This window comes from Rana temporaria, chromosome 1 (genome assembly GCF_905171775.1).
Source record: "Rana temporaria chromosome 1, aRanTem1.1, whole genome shotgun sequence".
NCBI lineage: Eukaryota > Metazoa > Chordata > Amphibia > Anura > Ranidae > Rana > Rana temporaria.
In genome coordinates this window covers 442607891-442627354 of record NC_053489.1, presented here as the reverse complement: position 1 = coordinate 442627354, position 19464 = coordinate 442607891, and the positions used below count along the sequence as shown (strand labels likewise).

Here is a 19464-nt window from a genome sequence, read left to right as displayed (position 1 = left end):
TTTTAGACCCTGCATATCTGATTAAAGAACCTGTCCCCTTAAAATTTGGAAATGTTGTTATTTTATTCTCTAGTGTGTCTGCTTTCAGAAAATATGTTTGGGGGTTTTATGGAAGCTTCAGGCCTAAAATGATTTTTATAAATGTGTGCAAAAACGGGTCTGGCAGCGAAAAGGTTATTCTACCTATCGATGCACATATCTATTAGCCTTTTGAAGTTTTCTTGATTCCATGTATGATTTCGGTGTGATGACCCGTTTATGGATAAACCAGCATAAGTCATCTAAAAAAAAAGGGGAAAAATAGTCTGCGCAAACTGCAACTAAATAAGTGCAAATAGCATCCAATACCTATCGTTTGCCTTATAGTAAGATTCAAATAGCAACACTTTCTAGAGTGTGTCCACCATACTCTCTTCATAAACATAATGTGCAAATAATAAGTGCAGCGCAATTACAAAACAGTATAACTGAGTGGCAACATACACAAACACAAGCTCCAATAGCTGATGTAGTGAACAACCGTATCAAAGTCCCAAATGTGAATTCTCCATCGCTGTGCCAACTCGGTGGTAGTTTATATAACGTAACATCCAGTAGCCCAGATTCACGTAGCACTTACGCCGACTTATCTCTAGATACGCCGCGAAAGTGCACATATGCGCTGTCGTATCTTTGTGCCTGACTCTGAAAGCCAGATATGCCTGAAACTAGGCTTCATCCGACCAACGTAAGTTTCCTACGCCGTCGTATCGTGGGCGCATATTTACGCTGCCCGCAAGGGGCGCTCCCATTGATTTACGATTCGAATATGCAAATGAGTGAGATACGCCGATTCACAAACGTACTTGCGCCCGGCGTATTAATTTACGTGGTTTACGTAGGTCGTACGCCCGACGTAAAGTTATTCCCCATCTATGAGGCGCAACTCATGCAAAGGTATGGACCAGGTAACAGCCGTCGTATTTTACGTTGTTTGCGTATTAGTACGTCAATAGGGCTGGGCGTAGGTTACGTTCACGTCGTAGGCAGTGATTCGACGTATCTTAGGCGTACGATCCAACGTGATTCTGAGCATGCGCACTGGGATACGTCCATGGGCCGTTGCATGCGCCGTTCGTTATTCGTATCTTGATGGCGCTCGGCCCATCATTTACATGGAGTCACGCCTCATTAGCATGGCTCACGCCTACTGCCACTTACGACGAGTTACGCCGAGGGAACCCAGCGTAGATTAGGGAGCAAGTGCTTTGTGAATACTGTGCTCGCCGCTCTGCGCTACGTCGGCGTAGCGTATATTCGATGCACTACGCCGGCATAACTATGCGCCAAGGTATGTGAATCCGGGCCAAAGTGTTTAGTGATCACCACCTTCAAATAAATTGCCTGCTCACCTCCAGGCTATGAACCCACTACAGAGTTCTATTCGCTTTAGTGAACTCCATTCAGTATGGTGCTGGAACACTCCTGCCAGAATTGTACCTGACACACGCTACTCCACTTCTAAGGTCTTGATCAATCATGTAACATGTCATAGAATAGAAATGGAGAAACCATAGTGCCCTCTGCTTAAAATAAATATATATACTGTGTGTGTGATATATATATATATATATCTCTACACAATTTATACAAGCATGTATTCAGCTCACTAAGCTGACACAAGGGTAAGTAATGACATCACGACAAGGCTCCTCCCACCTGTACACGTTATGCCCACCTAATGGGCTTTTTCAGCTGATTTGGTATTATTTAGAATCTAGGAAATGCAATTCTAAGAATGTAACTTTATTTTCCTGGAAAAGTTGAGGATGTTAATTTAGGGCTGCTTTCATTTTTCTTGAGCATTTATAATTTATTTACTAGCGAACACCAACACTGGCCTTGTCTGAAACAACCTGTTTCACACTAAGTGTGTTTAATATTAAACCACAGAGTTGTAGAAAGTTAAATAGTTTCTAAGATGCTTGTGTATTAAAACTTAAAGGAAAACACTTACAATCACTTCCATGCAAAAATGTAAGTATTTAATCTCCTAAAGCATATCTAAACCCCCTCCAAAAAATAAAAACAAAATTAAAATTTTGCAGCTTACCAGTCATAAAATGGCATGGCCGCATTATAATTTTTTATTTTTTTTTAAGGCTAAGAGCATTTTCATTAAGAGCCGGTTCACACAGCGGCGACCTGGGATCCGACTTGAAGTTGCCCCAGGTCGTCCCAAGTTGTGTGGTTGAGAAAATCAATGGAAGTGAATGGAGCCATTTTAATACACACTACTGAAGTCGCTCCGACTTCAGAAAAGGTTCCTGTACTACTTCAATCCGACTTCTAGGCAACTTGTACCCATTGATTTCAATGGAAGTTGCCTCAGAAGTCGGATCACTGTCTTAACTGAAGCAACAATACAGGAAGATAACATACATTTCTCAGGCAAACCCCTCCCTCACACAGAGCTGATTGTTGTTTGATTGGCCACTGGAAAGCCTCTTGTCCTGGAGGCGACTTGAAGTTGCCTTGTACTGTCCTGGAGGCAACTTGAAGTTGCCTTGTAAGTTGCCTGATAATTCATTCTCAAGTCGTGTCCAAGTTGCCTCCCAAAGTCGTGCTGGAAGTCGTGTTGCCCCTGTGTGAACCGACTCTAAGTACAGACCATACCTGTTGATCTTGCCAGAATGCACTGTTCTTGTCACGAACTATGAGCTAAAAAAAATAAAGCTCAACCATGCTTATCTTGTAAACTACTAGTCTGATCAATCAACCATGTAACAGAGATGAAGAAAAGAAGTGTTAAAGTGCTAAAGTCCAGCCTGGGTGTCAACCATGGCTTTTTTCACAGAAAAAACAAAGAACGAAGGCTGGCCATACATTATACAATTTTCTTGTACATTTTTCTTTAGATTTACCAAAACCATATAATGAGGTCAACCCAAAACACTTTCAATATGTATACATTCAATCAGGCTCTAGCACTACATTGAGGTAAACCTAAATTAAATTGAATAAGAAAATGGTATAATGTATGGCCAGCTTAAGTGTAGACTGTAGACTAGAAGGGATAGCACATTTTGTTCACAAGGTTATCAGGTAAAGACAAGGAAGAGGAGGCGGGGGGAGCCTAGAACGAAAAAAAGGTGTGTTGGTTGGGTGGATTTAATATATCTTCTTTACTTTAGAGCAGGCATCACTAAATAGTGGACCGCAGCCTGAAAATGGACCGCAAGGCTCTGCCACTTATCAGCCTGGGTATCCTCTCCTGGCTGACAGCCACAGCTAGGGTTGCCACCTCATCCCTTTAAAAAGGAACACATCTGAATTACACAGGTTCTGTGGCTGATTAAGGAGGTAATTAAACTCACTTGGTGCCTTATCTGCATTAAATTAGCCTCAGAACCTGTGTAATTCAGATGTGTTCCTTTTTAAAGGGATGAGGTGGCAACCCTAGCCACAGCATTCATACATAGCATGCAGAAGGCATGGCATGCCCACAGAGAGGGCAGGACATGCTTTTTAAGTTAACAAGCCAGTGATTTATGGCTAGGATGTGGGGCAGTCCTAGCAACCGATCACCTGCCTGTTAACATGAAAAGCATGTCCAGCCCTCTGTCCGGACAGGCCATGCCTTCTGCCTTCTACCTGCTGTGTAAGGTAGGATCGTAAAGGTTGGAGAAAGATTGCAGGGACGGAAACGAGGCTCTAAAGGGGATCAGTATACAAAAAAAAAAATACGGGGGGTCGAGCTTGGTGCTGTGAAGAGGACTTGGATACAAGGAAAGGGGGTGCGTGGACTGTGAAGGAGACAGAGATAAAAGTAAGGGTCTGTAAAAGGGACTGGGGTGCCAGGAAGAGGGGTTGTGAAGGGGACTGGGGTGCAAGTAGGGGGGGGGGGGGTTCTGAGATGCAAGTAAAGGGGACTGGGGTGCTGTGAAGGGGACTGGGATACAAGGAGGCGGGGCTGTGAAGGGGATGCAAGTAAGAGGGGGGGCTGTGATGTGCCCTGGGGTGCAAGGAAGGGGGACTATTATGTGCCCTGGGGTACAAGGAAAGAGGGGGCTGTGATGTGCACTGGGGTGCAAGGAAGGGGGGGGCTGTTATGTGCACTGGGGTGCAAGGAAGGGGGGGGGCTGGGGTGCAAGTAAAGAGGGTCTGTAAAGGGCACTGGGATGCATAGAGGGGGGCTGTGAAGGAGACTGAGATGCAAGGAAGGGGCTGATATGAAGGGTGGAGGTCTCTGATGTAAGGTGGAGGTGCTGCGATGTAAAGGGGGACAGAGTATATTTAAGTAAAGTAGGTGCTGTGATGTAAAGCAGGCACTGTAGTGTAAAGGGGCTTTATTGTAAAGGGGGCACTGTAATGTAAATAGGGGCTGTATTGTAAGGGGGGGGGGGTCTGTGGTGTGTGAACATGTTAATTGCCATACATTTTAATTCAATACCCCCGAGAGTGATGACCATTCCTGTTTTGTCCCATTGCCTAAACCTATGCCTGTAGCACACAGTGGGGGAGATTTACTAAAACTGGTGCGTTCAGAATCTGGTGCAGCTGTGCATTGTAACCAATCAGCTTCTAATGTCAGCTTGTTCAATTAAGCTTTATATAAAACCTAGAAGCTAATTGGGTACTATGTACTAATGCACAGCTGCACCAGTTTTAGTAACTCTCTCCCAATGTCTTCTAGCTTCTTTGTAATTTTATTGTATCAGACATGAGCCTTGTAAATGTACAAACAACTATAATTAGATGTCAGCGCACACCCTTGGGGATCGCTACAATCACTTCACCACTTTCTCGATGCTTTACTTCCACATACACAGAACAGTTGTAGTCTTGGTGATCACCACTCCTATCCTTTATACAGCACTAGTCACTCATATTCCTGTACTCACAAAACAGTAATACCACCTTTTTAGCTTTAGCAATCACCTCTTATGTTTCACAAATGTTTATGTCCCTGTTGACTACAAAGCTCTGTTATGTGGCATGAGTTTGGAAAAAACAGCAAATGTTAAACTTTAGCTTGCCTCCTGTGCCCAGGTCCCAGTGCCTTCTCCAAAGAGTAAATAATTTACTGATGTATATACGCAGGATCATACTAGCCAAAAGATCCTGAGTAAACCAGTAATCTTCCGTAAATACCTTGCATACACACAGATACGGACATGTAAAGCTTGTACACATACACCCTGGTGCAAAAGCTCAAATGGTAATCCTTCCTTGGTAAGCCAACACATGATATTTTGACTGATCTAATCTAAATTCAGTAGTAAGTGAAAGGATCGCTTGTACTCCCGACCAGCCCCTGTAGAAGAACAGAAGCGAGCAGCCTCAGCCTATGAGTCTCTAATAGACCATCCCCACTGACGTGTTTCCCTAACGGGTTTCGCTTTGCCCACCGTGGCTTCTCCAAGTTGCAGGGACTAAATTCATTTGTATTTATAATATTCACACGGGCAGAAAAAAACACTGTGTACAGAAGATAGTTTTGTACGCATCTAAATGGAGCACTATAGTAATCAATCAAAATTTTGAATAATATGTTCAACTTCACAATTTTAATCCTTGGGTTTACAACAAGCGCTTACCATTTGTAGTTAGATAATAATTAAGAAGGGAAAAGTTTGAAGGGAGCTCCGATGCAAAAGAGAAAGGGGGTGGGGGAGTGTGTTGAAAAATAATATAATCTAGGGATTTTCTTGACACAAATGCTAATCAAATTAAAATTTTCAATACATTTCTACAGCAAAGTAAAGATGTTGGTATCCTCAAAGGGACCTCCCACCCAAAGTTTGGTTAAAACACTGTTTAAAAATGTATTTTAGAAAAAACGCTCTAGCTCACACTAAATTCTTACTTAAAGCAGAAGTTCTGCTTTAAGGATCTTCCTTTTATAAAAAGTCACTTTTTGTGGGGGCGGGGGAAGGGGGAGTAATTTTATAAATTTATTTTTCAAACTATTTTCTTTTCTTTTTTTTTTAAACAGGTTGGTTCGAAGTTGATTCCTTGCCACAAACTTGTCTTGGCATGCGTGATACCCTATTTCCGTGCTATGTTCCTTTCTGATATGGCGGAGGCGAAACAAACAGTCATAGAGATCCGGGACTTTGATGGCGATGCCTTTGAAGATCTGGTGAAGTTTGCTTATTCATCCCGAGTGACCCTCACAGTTGATAACGTCCAGCCACTTCTTTATGCGGCCTGCATTCTCCAAGTGGAACTTGTCGCCAAGGCCTGTTGTGAATACATGAAACTGCATTTTCATCCCTCTAACTGCCTTGCTGTAAGGGCCTTTGCAGAGAGCCACAATAGAGTAGATTTGATGGACATGGCAGACCGCTTTGCTTGTGACCATTTTGCTGACGTGGTAGAGTGTGATGACTTTGTCAGCATGTCTCCTCAGCATCTTTATAAGCTGTTGTCTTCTGATGATCTTCATATTGAGAATGAGAAGCAGGTCTACAATGCAGCCATAAAGTGGCTTCGTGCCAACCCCCAGCACCATGAAGCTTGGCTGAATGAAATCCTGTCCCAGGTACCCAATTGTTGATATAACTAGTGTTTGTGAATCTGATATCCCATGAAAGTGGAACACTTGTACTTTAGCTTCTGAAATAGCAACTGTTGGAATATTTTACATTTAAAATTTGCTTTGAGAGGGAGCTTTTAAACAGCTTTTTATTTATTATAGTCAGTCGGACTTTTTCCATTGGAAATTCTGATCGTGTGTACGGGACATTAGGCCTTAACGTGAACTTGTTTTTAGCCTATGAACATTTAAGAGCATATACAGGTGCATCTCATATAAATTAAAATATCATCAAAAAGTTAATTTATTTCAGTAATTCAATTCAAAAAGTGAAACTATATAGGTGCATTACACAGAGTTATATTTTTAGCATTTTCTTAATCGCGTACACACGATCATTTTTTGGCATGAAAAAAACGAAGTGGTTTTGACTGAAGTGGAATAATGCATTTGCTATAGGTGTAGGTCATTTATGTACCTCCATGAAGCCTGGCAAAAAAACTCCCACAGGTGGCATGTCACTTTCTGCGGTTTTCCGCTCACCCCCACCCATCACAGGAGCTTCTCTCCAAACCCCTGCACAGCTGTGCTTTATTCCCCTGCGATGGATCAGATTGCAAACCATGCATAAGCAGGGATATAAATCGGAGAGAGGGTTCCCATGGTGGTGGGGGTGAGCAGTAACCGGTGAGAGCTTTAGCAATATCCTAGTAACAAGGCAGGATGGAAGGGTGCAATCTCAGGGAGGCTCAACAAGGCTTCAGGATGTACATAAATGGCCTACACCTATAGCAAGGGCAACGTTCAACTTTAGTCAGTCACACCGTTGTCCCTACAAATGCCCCCTACCTGCATAGGCCATTTTTTGGTAAAGGTGAACTTAACCCTTTACAGCAGGGGTCTCAAACTCAAATTACCTGAGGGCCACAAGACAAGTTTCCATATCCCATGGGGGGCCGCATGCAAACTTTCAAACTTCAAAAACAGTACTGGTGTCAGCGAACGCATTATTAACCCTGACCACTACACTGCACACTGACCACTACACTACACTACACACTGACCACTCACCATCAGGGTACAGCACATCAGGGCACAGCACACATGAGTGCACAGCGCACATCAGGGTACAAAGCCCAGCACATCAGGGTACAGGGCACATCAGAGCACAGCACATAGGGGTACAGCACAACAGGCCACATCAGGGCAGGGCATATCAGGACAGGGCACATGGCACAGTGCAGGACATGGCACATCAGGGCACAGCACATCAGGACAGGGCACATGGCACATCAGGGCACATGAAACAGCACATCAGGGTACAAAGCCCAGCACATCACGGTACATGGGGCACATCAGGGTACATGGGGCACATGGCACATCAGGGTACATGGGCCACATCAGGGTACATGGGGCACAATCACAGCACATCAGGGCACATGGGCCACATCGGGGCACATGGGGCACATACGAGGACACCAGGGCACAATCAGGGAACATGGGGCACATGAGAGCACATCAGGGCAAAGCACATCAGGACAGGGCACATGGCACATCAGGGTACAGGACATGGCACATCAGGGCACAGCACATCAGGACAGGGCACATGGCACATCAGGGTACAGGGCACATGAAACAGCACATCAGGGTACAAAGCCCAGCACATCAGGGTACTCCATGTACCCTGATGTGCTGGGCTTTGTACCCTGATGTGCTGTTTCATGTGCCCTGTACCCTGATGTGCCATGTGCTCTGATGTGCTGGGCTTTGTACCCTGATGTGCTGTTTCATGTGCCCTGTACCCTGATGTGCCATGTGCCCTGTCCTCATGTGCTGTGCCCTGATGTGCCATGTGCCCTGTCCTGATGTGCCCCATGTGCCCTGATGTGCGTGCCCCATGTTCCCTGGTGTGCCCCATGTTCCCTGATTGTGTCCTGATGTGCTCTCATGTGCCCCAGGGCACATGGGGCATATCAGGGCACATACGAGCACACCAGGGCACAATCAGGGAACATGGGGCACAATCGGGGAACATGGGGCACATGAGAGCACATCAGGGCACATGGGGCACAGCACATCAGGACAGGGCACATGGCATGTACAGGGCACAGGGTACCCGGATGTACAAAGCCCAGCACATGAGGGTACATGGGGCACATGAGGGTACATGGGGCACATGGGAGCACATCAGGGCACATGGGAGCACATCAGGGCACATGAGAGCACATCAGGGCACAATCAGGGCACATGAAAGCACATTGGGGCACATGAGAGCACATCAGGGCACATGAGAACACACCAGGGCACAGGTCAGCATTTACTTGTTGTTTTCTTTAAAGGCAGAGTAGCGCAGGAAGCGTCTGTCATAAGTTCACTTGTCTCATGTCACGCTGCTACTCCCCGGCAGCCCCCCTCCTCTCTTCTCATCCATCTCAGATAATGTCACAAGCAAATGGGGATGGACGAGAAGAGAGGAGGGGCCGCCGGGGAGTAGCAGTGTGACATGAGAGACAAGTGAATTTATGACAGACGCTTCCTGCGCTACTCTTCATGCACCTCGATCTACACTTCCGCGGCACCCGCGGGCCATTTAAAACCGGTCCGCGGGCCGCAAATGGCCCGCGGGCCGGTACTTTGAGACCCCTGCTTTACAGTGTATTTCAATTTAAGTTTGTGAAAACCTCCCAATGTTTGTGTTCCCATTTACACAGCATGATTAAAAAAAAACACAAAAAAAGATTCCTTTTAGAAGTTTCTTAGGAGAAAATGTCATGCCACTGCTGCATCAGACGGGTAATACAGCAATTACGTTTTATGTTTTGAATGTGGTAATTTTAGGTTTGTGTGTGTGCATATTTATACACATGTACATTGCAACAGAAGAGAATGAAGAAGAATTTGACACAAAAGCATGTTTAGACCTCTGTATGTGTGCAAATGCAAGGTCTTTACAGAACATTTTACTCAGGATCTTTCTGTCAACAAGGTCTTGATTGTAAACATCAGTACATTTTTACATGAATAGCCACGGTAAATGGTGAAAAATGTAAATATCTGTATGCACAATATTATAATAGATAGCTGCTGTTGTGGGAAAAAATTAATAGCCCTGCCACGATACAACATACATTGTAAATAAATGTATAGCTCCAAAAATTTTATTTTGCCCTAAAGTGATCATGCTTCATGATCACGCCAAAGAATATACTGTGCCACACAATAGTGCTTTAAGAAAAAAAGTGTTCCACAGTAATGAATGATAGAGAGACAGACTACTTGGAATTCTTTAAAGGGGTTGTAAACCCTCATGTTGAAAAAACTTTTGGCAGTGACCAGCCCCCCCCCCCCGTTTTACCTACTTGAGTCCTGAATTTCCCTCTGCGGAGACGTGCTGTCCCAATCTCTACGGGGTTCCAGCTGTTGATTGTATAAATTGATAGCAGTGCAGCCATTGGCTCCCGCTGCTGTCAATCAAATCCAATGATGTGGGAGCGTTGCCGAGACCGGCATTTGTGTCTATGGACACAAATGCTGGGCTCGGGAGCACGCCCACAAGGTAACTCCCCGGGAGAGCGCCTTTCCTAGGGGAATATCTGATGTGGGGAGCAGCCACTGAAGGACCCCAGAAGTTGAGGATCGGGGGCCACTCTGTGCAAAACGAGCTGCACAGTGGAGGCAAGTATGACATGTTTGTTATTTAAAAAAATTAAATTTAAGGTTTCTTCATATTGTTATGCCGCGTACACACGGTCGTTTTTTGTGATGAAAAAGAAACGTCATTTTTTAGCATGAAAAAAAAAACAACGTTTTTCAAACTTCGTTTTAAAAAACGGCGTTGCCTACACACCATCGTTTTTTCAAAATGCTCTAGCAAAGCGCGGTTACGTTCAGCACATACGGCGGCACTCTGTTCCATTCAAGCTTGCATCATAACTTGCTTCTGAGCATGCGCGGGTCTAAAAACGACATAAAAAATGTAAGCATACTCAAATTTTTTTTTTGTCATTTTTCAGAAAAAATGTCATCACAAAAAACGACCGTGTGTATGCAGCATTAGGTCTGCACGCTTCAGCATCAGCTTTTGCGTGTGTGTGTGTGTGTGTGTGTGTGATTATTAACCGCTTCTGGACTGCCCGCGGTACATATACTGCTGCAGGGTGGCCCGGCTGCGCAAAATCGCGTACCTGTACATGATTTTGTGCACGTGGTGTGATCGAACGCGGCGGGAACCAATCAGCGAGTCCCGACGGCTCCGATGTCTGCCACGACCTGCCAATCGTTCACAGGAGACATGGAGTAGCGGCATGCCTCTGTAAACGAGGCACACCGCTGATCTGTCAGTGAGGAAAATGGAGTTGTTCTGTTTCAGCTAAGCTGAAACATGATCTGTTTTTCTCCAGTGCAACACTCCCCCCACAGTCAGAAAGCACCTCCCTAGGACACACTTAACCCCTTGATCGCCCCCTAGTGTTAACCCCTTCCCTGCCAGTGTAATTTATACAGGGATCAGTGCATTTTTTTTTTAGCACTGATCAATGTATTAGTGTCACTGGTCTCAAAAATGTGTCAGTAAGGCCTTGTACACACGGGCAAACATGTACAATGAAAACGGTCCGCCGGACCGTTTTCAGCGTACATGTCTGCCTGGGGATTTCTGTATGATGGCTGTACTCACTATCATACAGAAATCTGCGCGTACTCGATACGCGGCGACGAGGCCGTGCCGTCGCCGCGGCGACGTGCGCGGCCCTGCCAGTTCAATGCTTCCACGCATGCGTCAAAGTCATTCGACGCATGCGAGGGATGGCGGCCGCTCGGACATGTACGGTAGGTCTGTACAGACGACCGAACATGTTCGAGCGGACAGGATTCCAGCGGGCTGTTTCTAAACAAGTTTGGAAATATTTGCCCGCTGGAAAAAGGCCCGGCGGGCAAATGTATGCTGGAATACAAGAAAAAATTCCCACTACTAGCGCTACACCATAAGGACAATAAAACACAATGTTCTGTGTAGTAAAAAAGATACAAAAACCTTCCCGTGCAGCTGTCAATCACCTGAGAACATGGGCAACGAACTGAAACAAAATGTATGCTGGAATCCTGTCCGCTCGGCTGTACAGACGACCGAACATGTCTGCTGAAAATGGTCCGCGGACCTTTTTCAGCAGACCTGTTCGGTCGTCTGTACGGGGCCTTAGGGTCAGATTTGTACGCCACAATGTCGCAGTCCCGCTAAAAATCACAGATCGCTGCCATTTCTAGTAAAAAAAATAAAAATACCATAAATCTAACCCATTGTTTGTAGAGGCGATAACTGCAATGGGCAATAAATGCTTATTGGGATTTTTTGTTTACCAAAAAATATGTAGCAGAATACATATTGACCTAAACTGATAAATACATTTGATATTTATTTATTTTTATTGGGAATGTTTTATAGCAGAAAATAAGGCATATTATTTTTTATTCAAAATTGCTGTTTTTTTTGTTTATAGCGCAAAAAATTAAAACCGCAGAGGTTGATCAAATACCACCAAAAGAAACCTCTATTTGTGGGGAAAAAAAGGACATAATTTTTATCTTGGTACAATGTCGCACGACTGTGCAATTGTAGCGCTGTTTTGCAAAAAATGGCCTAGTCAGGAAGTGGCTAAAGCTGCCATTTTCTGGGAGATCCGAACTAGATGAGAACTTTGTTGGGAAGGTGACCAACAAAATCTCACTATGTGCAACCATCCTGATGACATAAAGTACCACTACAGAGGTGCAAGCAATCTTGTATCTTCTCCGAAGATTTGGTTTCATGAGATTTCTCTTTATACCTCGCACAGATGAAGGCATTGAGAGAAAAAAAAGGTCAGGGTTTTATTGTGGTCTGTAACTGTTTGGGAGATGTACCTCTCTATTTGGCCTGGTGACCATTTGAAAATGGGACTGAAAATTGGGGAAAATCGTGCATATTGAGTTGTCACTGGAAAAACCAAGGAGAAATGGGAATACTTGTTCTAGTGACAGCTGTCTGAGAGGATTTCACTTATTTGGGGGGCTGTCTTGTTGAATAGCTTCGATAGTAAATGTAGGAAAATCTCCCCAATGGGACACAGATAAAGAAAAAAAGTTTTGGCTTTAGATATACCGTATTTTTCGCTCCATAAGACTGACCCCCCCCCCCCCCAAAAAAAAATTGGGGGAAATGTCTGTGCGTCTTGAGAAGTAAATATTGACCAGAAGCCTCCCGCCCACCCCCGGCCTTGCCCCTGCTCGCTCCGTGCACACACGGGACACACCACCGACTCGGTTCGCCCTCACTCCAGCTAATCAAAAGCTGCCCCCACCCAAGCTCATGCGAAGGCAATGCCGCATTGCCTCCAATCACGGCACCGCTAGACCAACGTAGGTGACATGGTCCGCTGTCGCCAGTCACGGCCATCCCTATGTTGTTTCTGGGGACACCTTCCTCCTGGGCTGCTGCAAGCCACTGGGGACAGAGGGAGACAGAGATAATACCAGAATGAGTAGGATGGGATGGAAAAATAGCTGCCTGGCTGTCAATCAAAGTAACGTGGGGGGACGAGAGCATCAAGCGGCGTGTGTGTGTGTGTGTTTTATAATGCTGAAATATATGCTTGAGTATTTAAGTATTTATGTGGAGACCATGCTAGGTGTTTAGATAGAGGAAAAGAGACACGGCTAACTAAACGCCTTCTCACCTTCTTTTCTTACCATTTCAATATATTTGCTTGTATTATGACAGTGGTGTGTGCATACTGTGCTATATATCTATAGAAACATGGGAGACCTCCTACTATAGATCTACACTGTATGGCCTGATAAGATCCAATTACTCGCTCATCAGATTATTCTCGCATAAACACTGATGTATCTTTATTTATTATAGGAATATATACCACTGGCTAATGTACATTTTATTTGCCAGGCTTCTGTATGGGTCAGAATATTTATTTTTTCTTGTTTTTCTCCTCTAAGTTTAGGTTTTTGCAATTGTATGGTTAGAAATTACACAAATTGTAGTAAACCCTGGACATCTGTGTGCAAATATTTCATTTATTTTTTTCCCCAGGTTCGATTGCCATTGTTACCCATTGAATTTTTGATGTCTGTTGTGGCCAAAGAGCAGATAATAAGAAAGGACTTGAAATGCAGAGATTTGCTGGATGAAGCGAGGAATTATCACCTGCACCTAAGTAGCCGGGCTGTCCCCGATTTCGAATTTACAAACCGCACTACACCAAGGAAACAGACTGCCGGTAAGAGGAATGTGTTTGGTATGCTTAAAGCGGAGGTCTGCCCACCGCTGCAAAAATTAAAAGCCAGCAGCTGCACATAATGCAGCTGCTGACTTTTAATAATCGGACACTTACCTGTCCTGGAGTCCAGCGATGTCGGCACCATAGCTGATATTTATTTTTATTTTTTAGTGCTACAGCTTTTGGTACTAGTTTATTGCTACTTTTGGTACTGTTTTTGCATAAGTGAATTTGAAGGATATCTAAGGTCACTGCATACACTTTAATTTTATATCTTCATATGGTAATAACAATACAAGAAATAGGTACAGTATATTTGACATCCCAGTACAAGCTCACTTGGAGAATCTCCTTTCATGTTGCTGCCTGAGTCCAGGCCATCCCTTTCCATGACTTCCTGAATTTCCTTCATGCGTTGCACCTTCGCCTCTGCTGATAACTTTACATTTCCAAGGACTACATATTACATGGTACTGGCTCTTCCTTATTGAAACCCCTCCTCTCCTCTAATTCAGAAGGCAGGCTCTGTGAAGTGTGTGACACAGCAGTGACTACTCACAGGGAGCCTAGTGAATTCATGTCACAGAATTCAAGGAAACGTGTAGTGATCTTCACAAGGTAAGTTTACAAACTTCAAGATTGCTCAGATTAATGGGTGTATGCTAGAAATCTTTGCAATCCAATGTCAAATTGAATGCAGAAGGGTGTGTTTTTGAGTATGTAGACTTCAATTGAAGCACATCAAAAATGCATGTACATGTGTTTTTTGATGTGTTTTGTAGCATAAGACGCCTCCTCTTAGCAACATCTACGCTACCCAGGCTGCACAAACCAGGAAGTAATAATAAAACAGTATGGTGAATACAGAGGAGAGCATCAGGCTGGCGAGAAAGGCTATGTCTTTACAATCCCTCTGATATATCATTCAAGGATCGTAGCAAACGTGAGAGTGCATGGCAAGAGATTACAAGTCATTTATGAAAATTAGGATGGTAATTCAACCAAACGGACAAAAAAGGTAAGTATCTATCTTCTGGGCACACCTTTCTGTATAATTGCTAATATATGCTTATTATGACACACTTGCATACAAACATTCTTGTTTGTATGCAGAAGTGTTTGCAACCTGAAGTCACAATGACAGAAAAACTTTTGTGCATCATTAGTGTCTACATGGCAAGGTCTGGGAGACAGTCTGAAAACCGGTCACAGTCCAGATGCAGAGAGCACAGGAATGCAGCATCTCACAAAAAAATATTATATACCGATCTATATATTTTTTTTTTTACTTTTTTTTTTGGGCTTCTAAAACAGATACAAAATACATAGATCAAAAGTAATGAAAGGGACACAAAGCATCACTCATGAAAACAAGTCATGGAAAAAGACTAAGTAGGGGGGAGAACAGTGGGACTTTATATGACGTATACAAGGTAAACGGCTGTCTAGTACCTGGTAATATGCAATATGTTGTTACCATCTAGGAATAAATTGCCCCTTACTGTACTATGCTGACGTTATGTATATGTTCTACATTCTTGTTATTCATATGGAACAAAAAAGAGTCTGGCAATACTATGCACTACTATTTTATTATCCTATTAATCTTGTATGTATTACTGTATAGAATAAATATTTTATCTTTTATATAAAATTATTCCTTGTTTACAATGTACTATTATATAGCAGTTTGCATATTACCAGTTCCTAGCCAGCCATATTTGTACCCGTTTACCTTGTATGCTTCATATAAAGTCCCACTGTTCTCCCCCCTAGTTAGTCTTGCAATTTAGGGATGGAACCTATAAACTTAATTTGTTATAGCCTCATATAAGATCCCACGTTATTTTATCTTTCATCAAGTCACGAAAAAAGTTATTCAGAAATGCCTGAATAATAATAAAAAATTAGGCTGCTACTTCCTGTCTGCCCCTGTACAGTGAGCCATGCTTGTGCAGCTTGCTGTATAAATTTGACAGGGGGACGACAATCAAGACCCATAAGCCTGCAAATGTCGTTGTCCAGGTGCAGGGCTCAGGGACGCTGCATGACTGGAGCTGAGGGGAGTATAGTTCCACTTTTAACTAACATAACAAAAATTTAGTTCACAGAAAATTTTGCAGTTAAAGTGTTGAAGATAAGAAGGTGTAGCATCAAAAACAGCTACAACAAGCACCCAAATGCAAGAAGGTGGGGGGGGGGGGGGTTCAGCTGCTAGAGCATATTCAGCAAAAAGAATTATGGGCAGGTAAAGTGACCAACTGCTGGAGGTGCTGACAGCAATGCAATCTAGCATGCAATCAAACCAGTGCATTTGACAATTTGGGTTTGGTTATTAACAAAAGGTCCCTGATCAATACTAGGGACAAATGACTGGAATTTTGCAGTACAAGTTCCTTTATCCGCCCTGACTAACATCTCCGGTGCACTTCCATGTTCACCTGTTCCTCTCCCCATTGCTGGGGCATATGTCGCCCCAACCTATTTAATTTTCTCATTGAGCCTTACTACCAGACCTCCACATTCCCACCCTCCTACACATATTCAGCACACCATACTCAAACTGTTCACCCTTCCTTTCTGCATCCCATCCCACCACCCATACTATCTACATTTGGGCCCCCATGCATCACAGCACACCTGTACACCACCAGCCTACACTAGAAGCACAACAACTTCCCATCCCACATTTATTACCAGGAATGGCCACATCCCATTTCCATCCACTAACACCAGTGCATCATATTCCACAGGAAGGACTGAACAGCACGAGTCCTCCCAGGGGAAATACATCTATAAAATATACACCTATCAAATTGAGCCATTCTCCACCAGGGTTCCTCCTGTGATTGCTAAAGGTTCCTTTAGCTGTGGCTGATCCCATTGGTTTCCTGTATTGATTGTTCCTTCGACAACGCAACTTATGTAATTGCATTGTACCTTGGCCAGTGTCACTTGAGTCGGTGGCATTCGAGTGTTATATATTTTTTTTGTTTAATTTGTTTTTAAATGTTGGCATCCTTTTGTGCCTTTTTAAAATAAAAATGGCTGAAAAGTAAAGAAAGCAAGAAATGTAGCAATGCTCAGAAAAGGCAAATAGACTGTAATTGCTCCAGAGCTGATGATTGCATGTGAATACATTTGCATTTACTAAGCTCTTGAGCAACTGCACATACAAAGTGCACAGCCTTTGTAAATCAACCCCATTGTGATTGGCCTTTTCAACCAGCAAAATCCTCTATAAAAATCTTCTGTAGCTGCAGCTTGCTTGAGAGTAAACCCAACAACTCGTCAAAACTTTGTGAAAAACAAAAAAAGTATAGTGATCAATACCTACAACACAGAGGGGTTGATTTACCAAAGGCAAGTGCAGCGAAAGTATACTTGGAAGTGCAGTTGCTGTAGATCTGAGGAGGACATGCAAGGAAAATAAAAAAACAGCATTTTAGCTTGCACATGATTGGATGATAAAATCAGCAGAGCTTCCCCTCATTTCAGATCTTCCCCCAAGATCTAAAGTGACTGCACTTCCAAGTATACTGGCAGTGCACTTGTAGTGCAAAGTGGATTTGCCTTTCGTAAATAACCTCCAGAATGTCACTTTGCATCGATAGATTGATAGACAGAACGCATCCCAGCATTGGACCGGAAGTTCTGTCTATCACAGGCACGGGTCAGGAGGAGGCGGGGCTGTGTCGAGCAGACTGGAGACAATTATAATGTAAGCTGTAACAGTGTGAAGTGGGCACAGTGTTGCTGCAATGGTCGGCACAGTGTGGCTGCAATGGTCGGCACAGTGTGGCTGCAATGGTGGGCACATGTGAGGCTGCGTTGAGATGTACAGGTGAGACTGCGTTGAGGGGCACAGGTGAGGCTGCACTGATAAAGTTGTTGTTAATATTTATTTTTGTAACTTGATTTTAAGTGTCATTTAATGAGATAATTTATGAGGGCATGGGGTAGGGAAGGGATTGAGTGGGGCACTGGTGGCGAGTAACCCTTGAGGCCTGGCTAGTAGCTCAGGACTTGAAATTTTGATCTCTCTCTCTCTCTCTTGTTTTCAACAGCTTAAAGTGGGAGTAAACTCCCATCTTTGACTTTTCCTATAGGTAAGCCTATAATGATGCTTATCTATATTTACGGTACATGCATCCGATGATGTCACCGGCGCATGCTTTCTGAAGGGATGGCCACCCAGGCTGCTCCTTCAGAGTCCAGTGCTGTATGCGGCTTCTCCCGAGTCCATGTACGGGAGTGACGTCATCGTGGCTCCAGCCACTCACAGCCCAGAACACAGAAGTAAGACTGGGTGAAGATGGAAGCCCTCTCAGCAGTGACATTGTGGCGCTGGAGGGCTTAGTTTTCAGGTAAGTTTCACATGTGCTAGTATGCAATGCATACTGCCACATGAGGACTTTACACACACACACTGGTTTACTACTGCTTTAACATGTTCAGTTTTAACTCCAGAGTCTAGAAACTTGACAGCTGTGCAAGACTACAGAAAAAATGTTCTTACTGCCAATAGTAGAAACTGCTACCAGGAAAAGTGATTAGCTCAGTAGTTTTAGTAAACAGACTTTACTTGTTTGTTAATAGCTGATTTTTTTTTCTTTAGGATTGATGTCGCTCTGACCTTCTAAGAGAATCAGTCTTTTCACTATGAAAAAACAATGCTTTACTAAGCTTTGAGAAGAAAAGGGATACTCATGTAGTTGCTAAATATAGATACAATTAAAGTGGGACTCCGCAGAGTAAAATTCAGTCATGGCCAATGTTGTCTAATGCATTAGAGCCTATGAGTTCTCAAAAATAAAAATTCTGTTGGGCTTGTGGATCTGTCAACCCCTTACTTTAAATCTCTGGATGATCTGATGATACCAGAGGAATATGCAGGACATCTGGTTGTGCAGTGCTCCAAGATAATTATCTGAGCCTCCACATGAAAAAAAAATATTTGCTTGGCTCTATTCATTTTGTGAGTTAAAGTCGTGCAGCAAGTATGCATAGTGTGTGTGTGTATATATATATATATGTATATATATATATATATATATATATATATATATATATATAAATATGTGTGTGTGTTTATTTATTTATTTGTTTATATATATATATACAGGGAGTGCAGAATTATTAGGCAAGTTGTATTTTTGAGGATTAATTTTATTATTGAACAACAACCATGTTCTCAATGAACCCAAAAAACTCATTAATATCAAAGCTGAATATTTTTGGAAGTAGTTTTTAGTTTGTTTTTAGTTTTAGCTATTTTAGGGGGATATCTGTGTGTGCAGGTGACTATTACTGTGCATAATTATTAGGCAACTTAACAAAAAAAAATACATACCCATTTAAATTATTTATTTTTACCAGTGAAACCAATATAACATCTCAACATTCACAAATATACATTTCTGACATTCAAAAACAAATCAGTGACCAATATAGCCACCTTTCTTTGCAAGGACACTCAAAAGCCTGCCATCCATGGATTCTGTCAGTGATCTGTTCACCATCAACATTTCGTGCAGCAGCAACCACAGCCTCCCCTCACATTTGATGATGGACCACAGGTTCTCAATGGGGTTCAGATCAGGTGAACAAGGAGGCCATGTCATTAGTTTTTCTTCTTTTATACCCTTTCTTGCCAGCCACGCTGTGGAGTACTTG

At 43.2% G+C, this 19464-nt stretch overlaps 1 protein-coding gene across 2 annotated transcripts in view; it reads left to right on the top strand.

Annotated features, from left to right (window-relative positions):
- Positions 1 to 19464, top strand: part of KLHL8 (kelch like family member 8) — a 115500-nt gene that overhangs the window by 17129 nt on the left and 78907 nt on the right. For both annotated transcript variants that reach the window (XM_040326715.1, XM_040326723.1), the window contains exons 3-4: positions 5978 to 6526; positions 13602 to 13788. In XM_040326715.1, coding sequence (XP_040182649.1) covers positions 5978 to 6526; positions 13602 to 13788 — 736 coding nt within the window. The remainder of the gene's footprint in view (positions 1 to 5977; positions 6527 to 13601; positions 13789 to 19464) is intronic.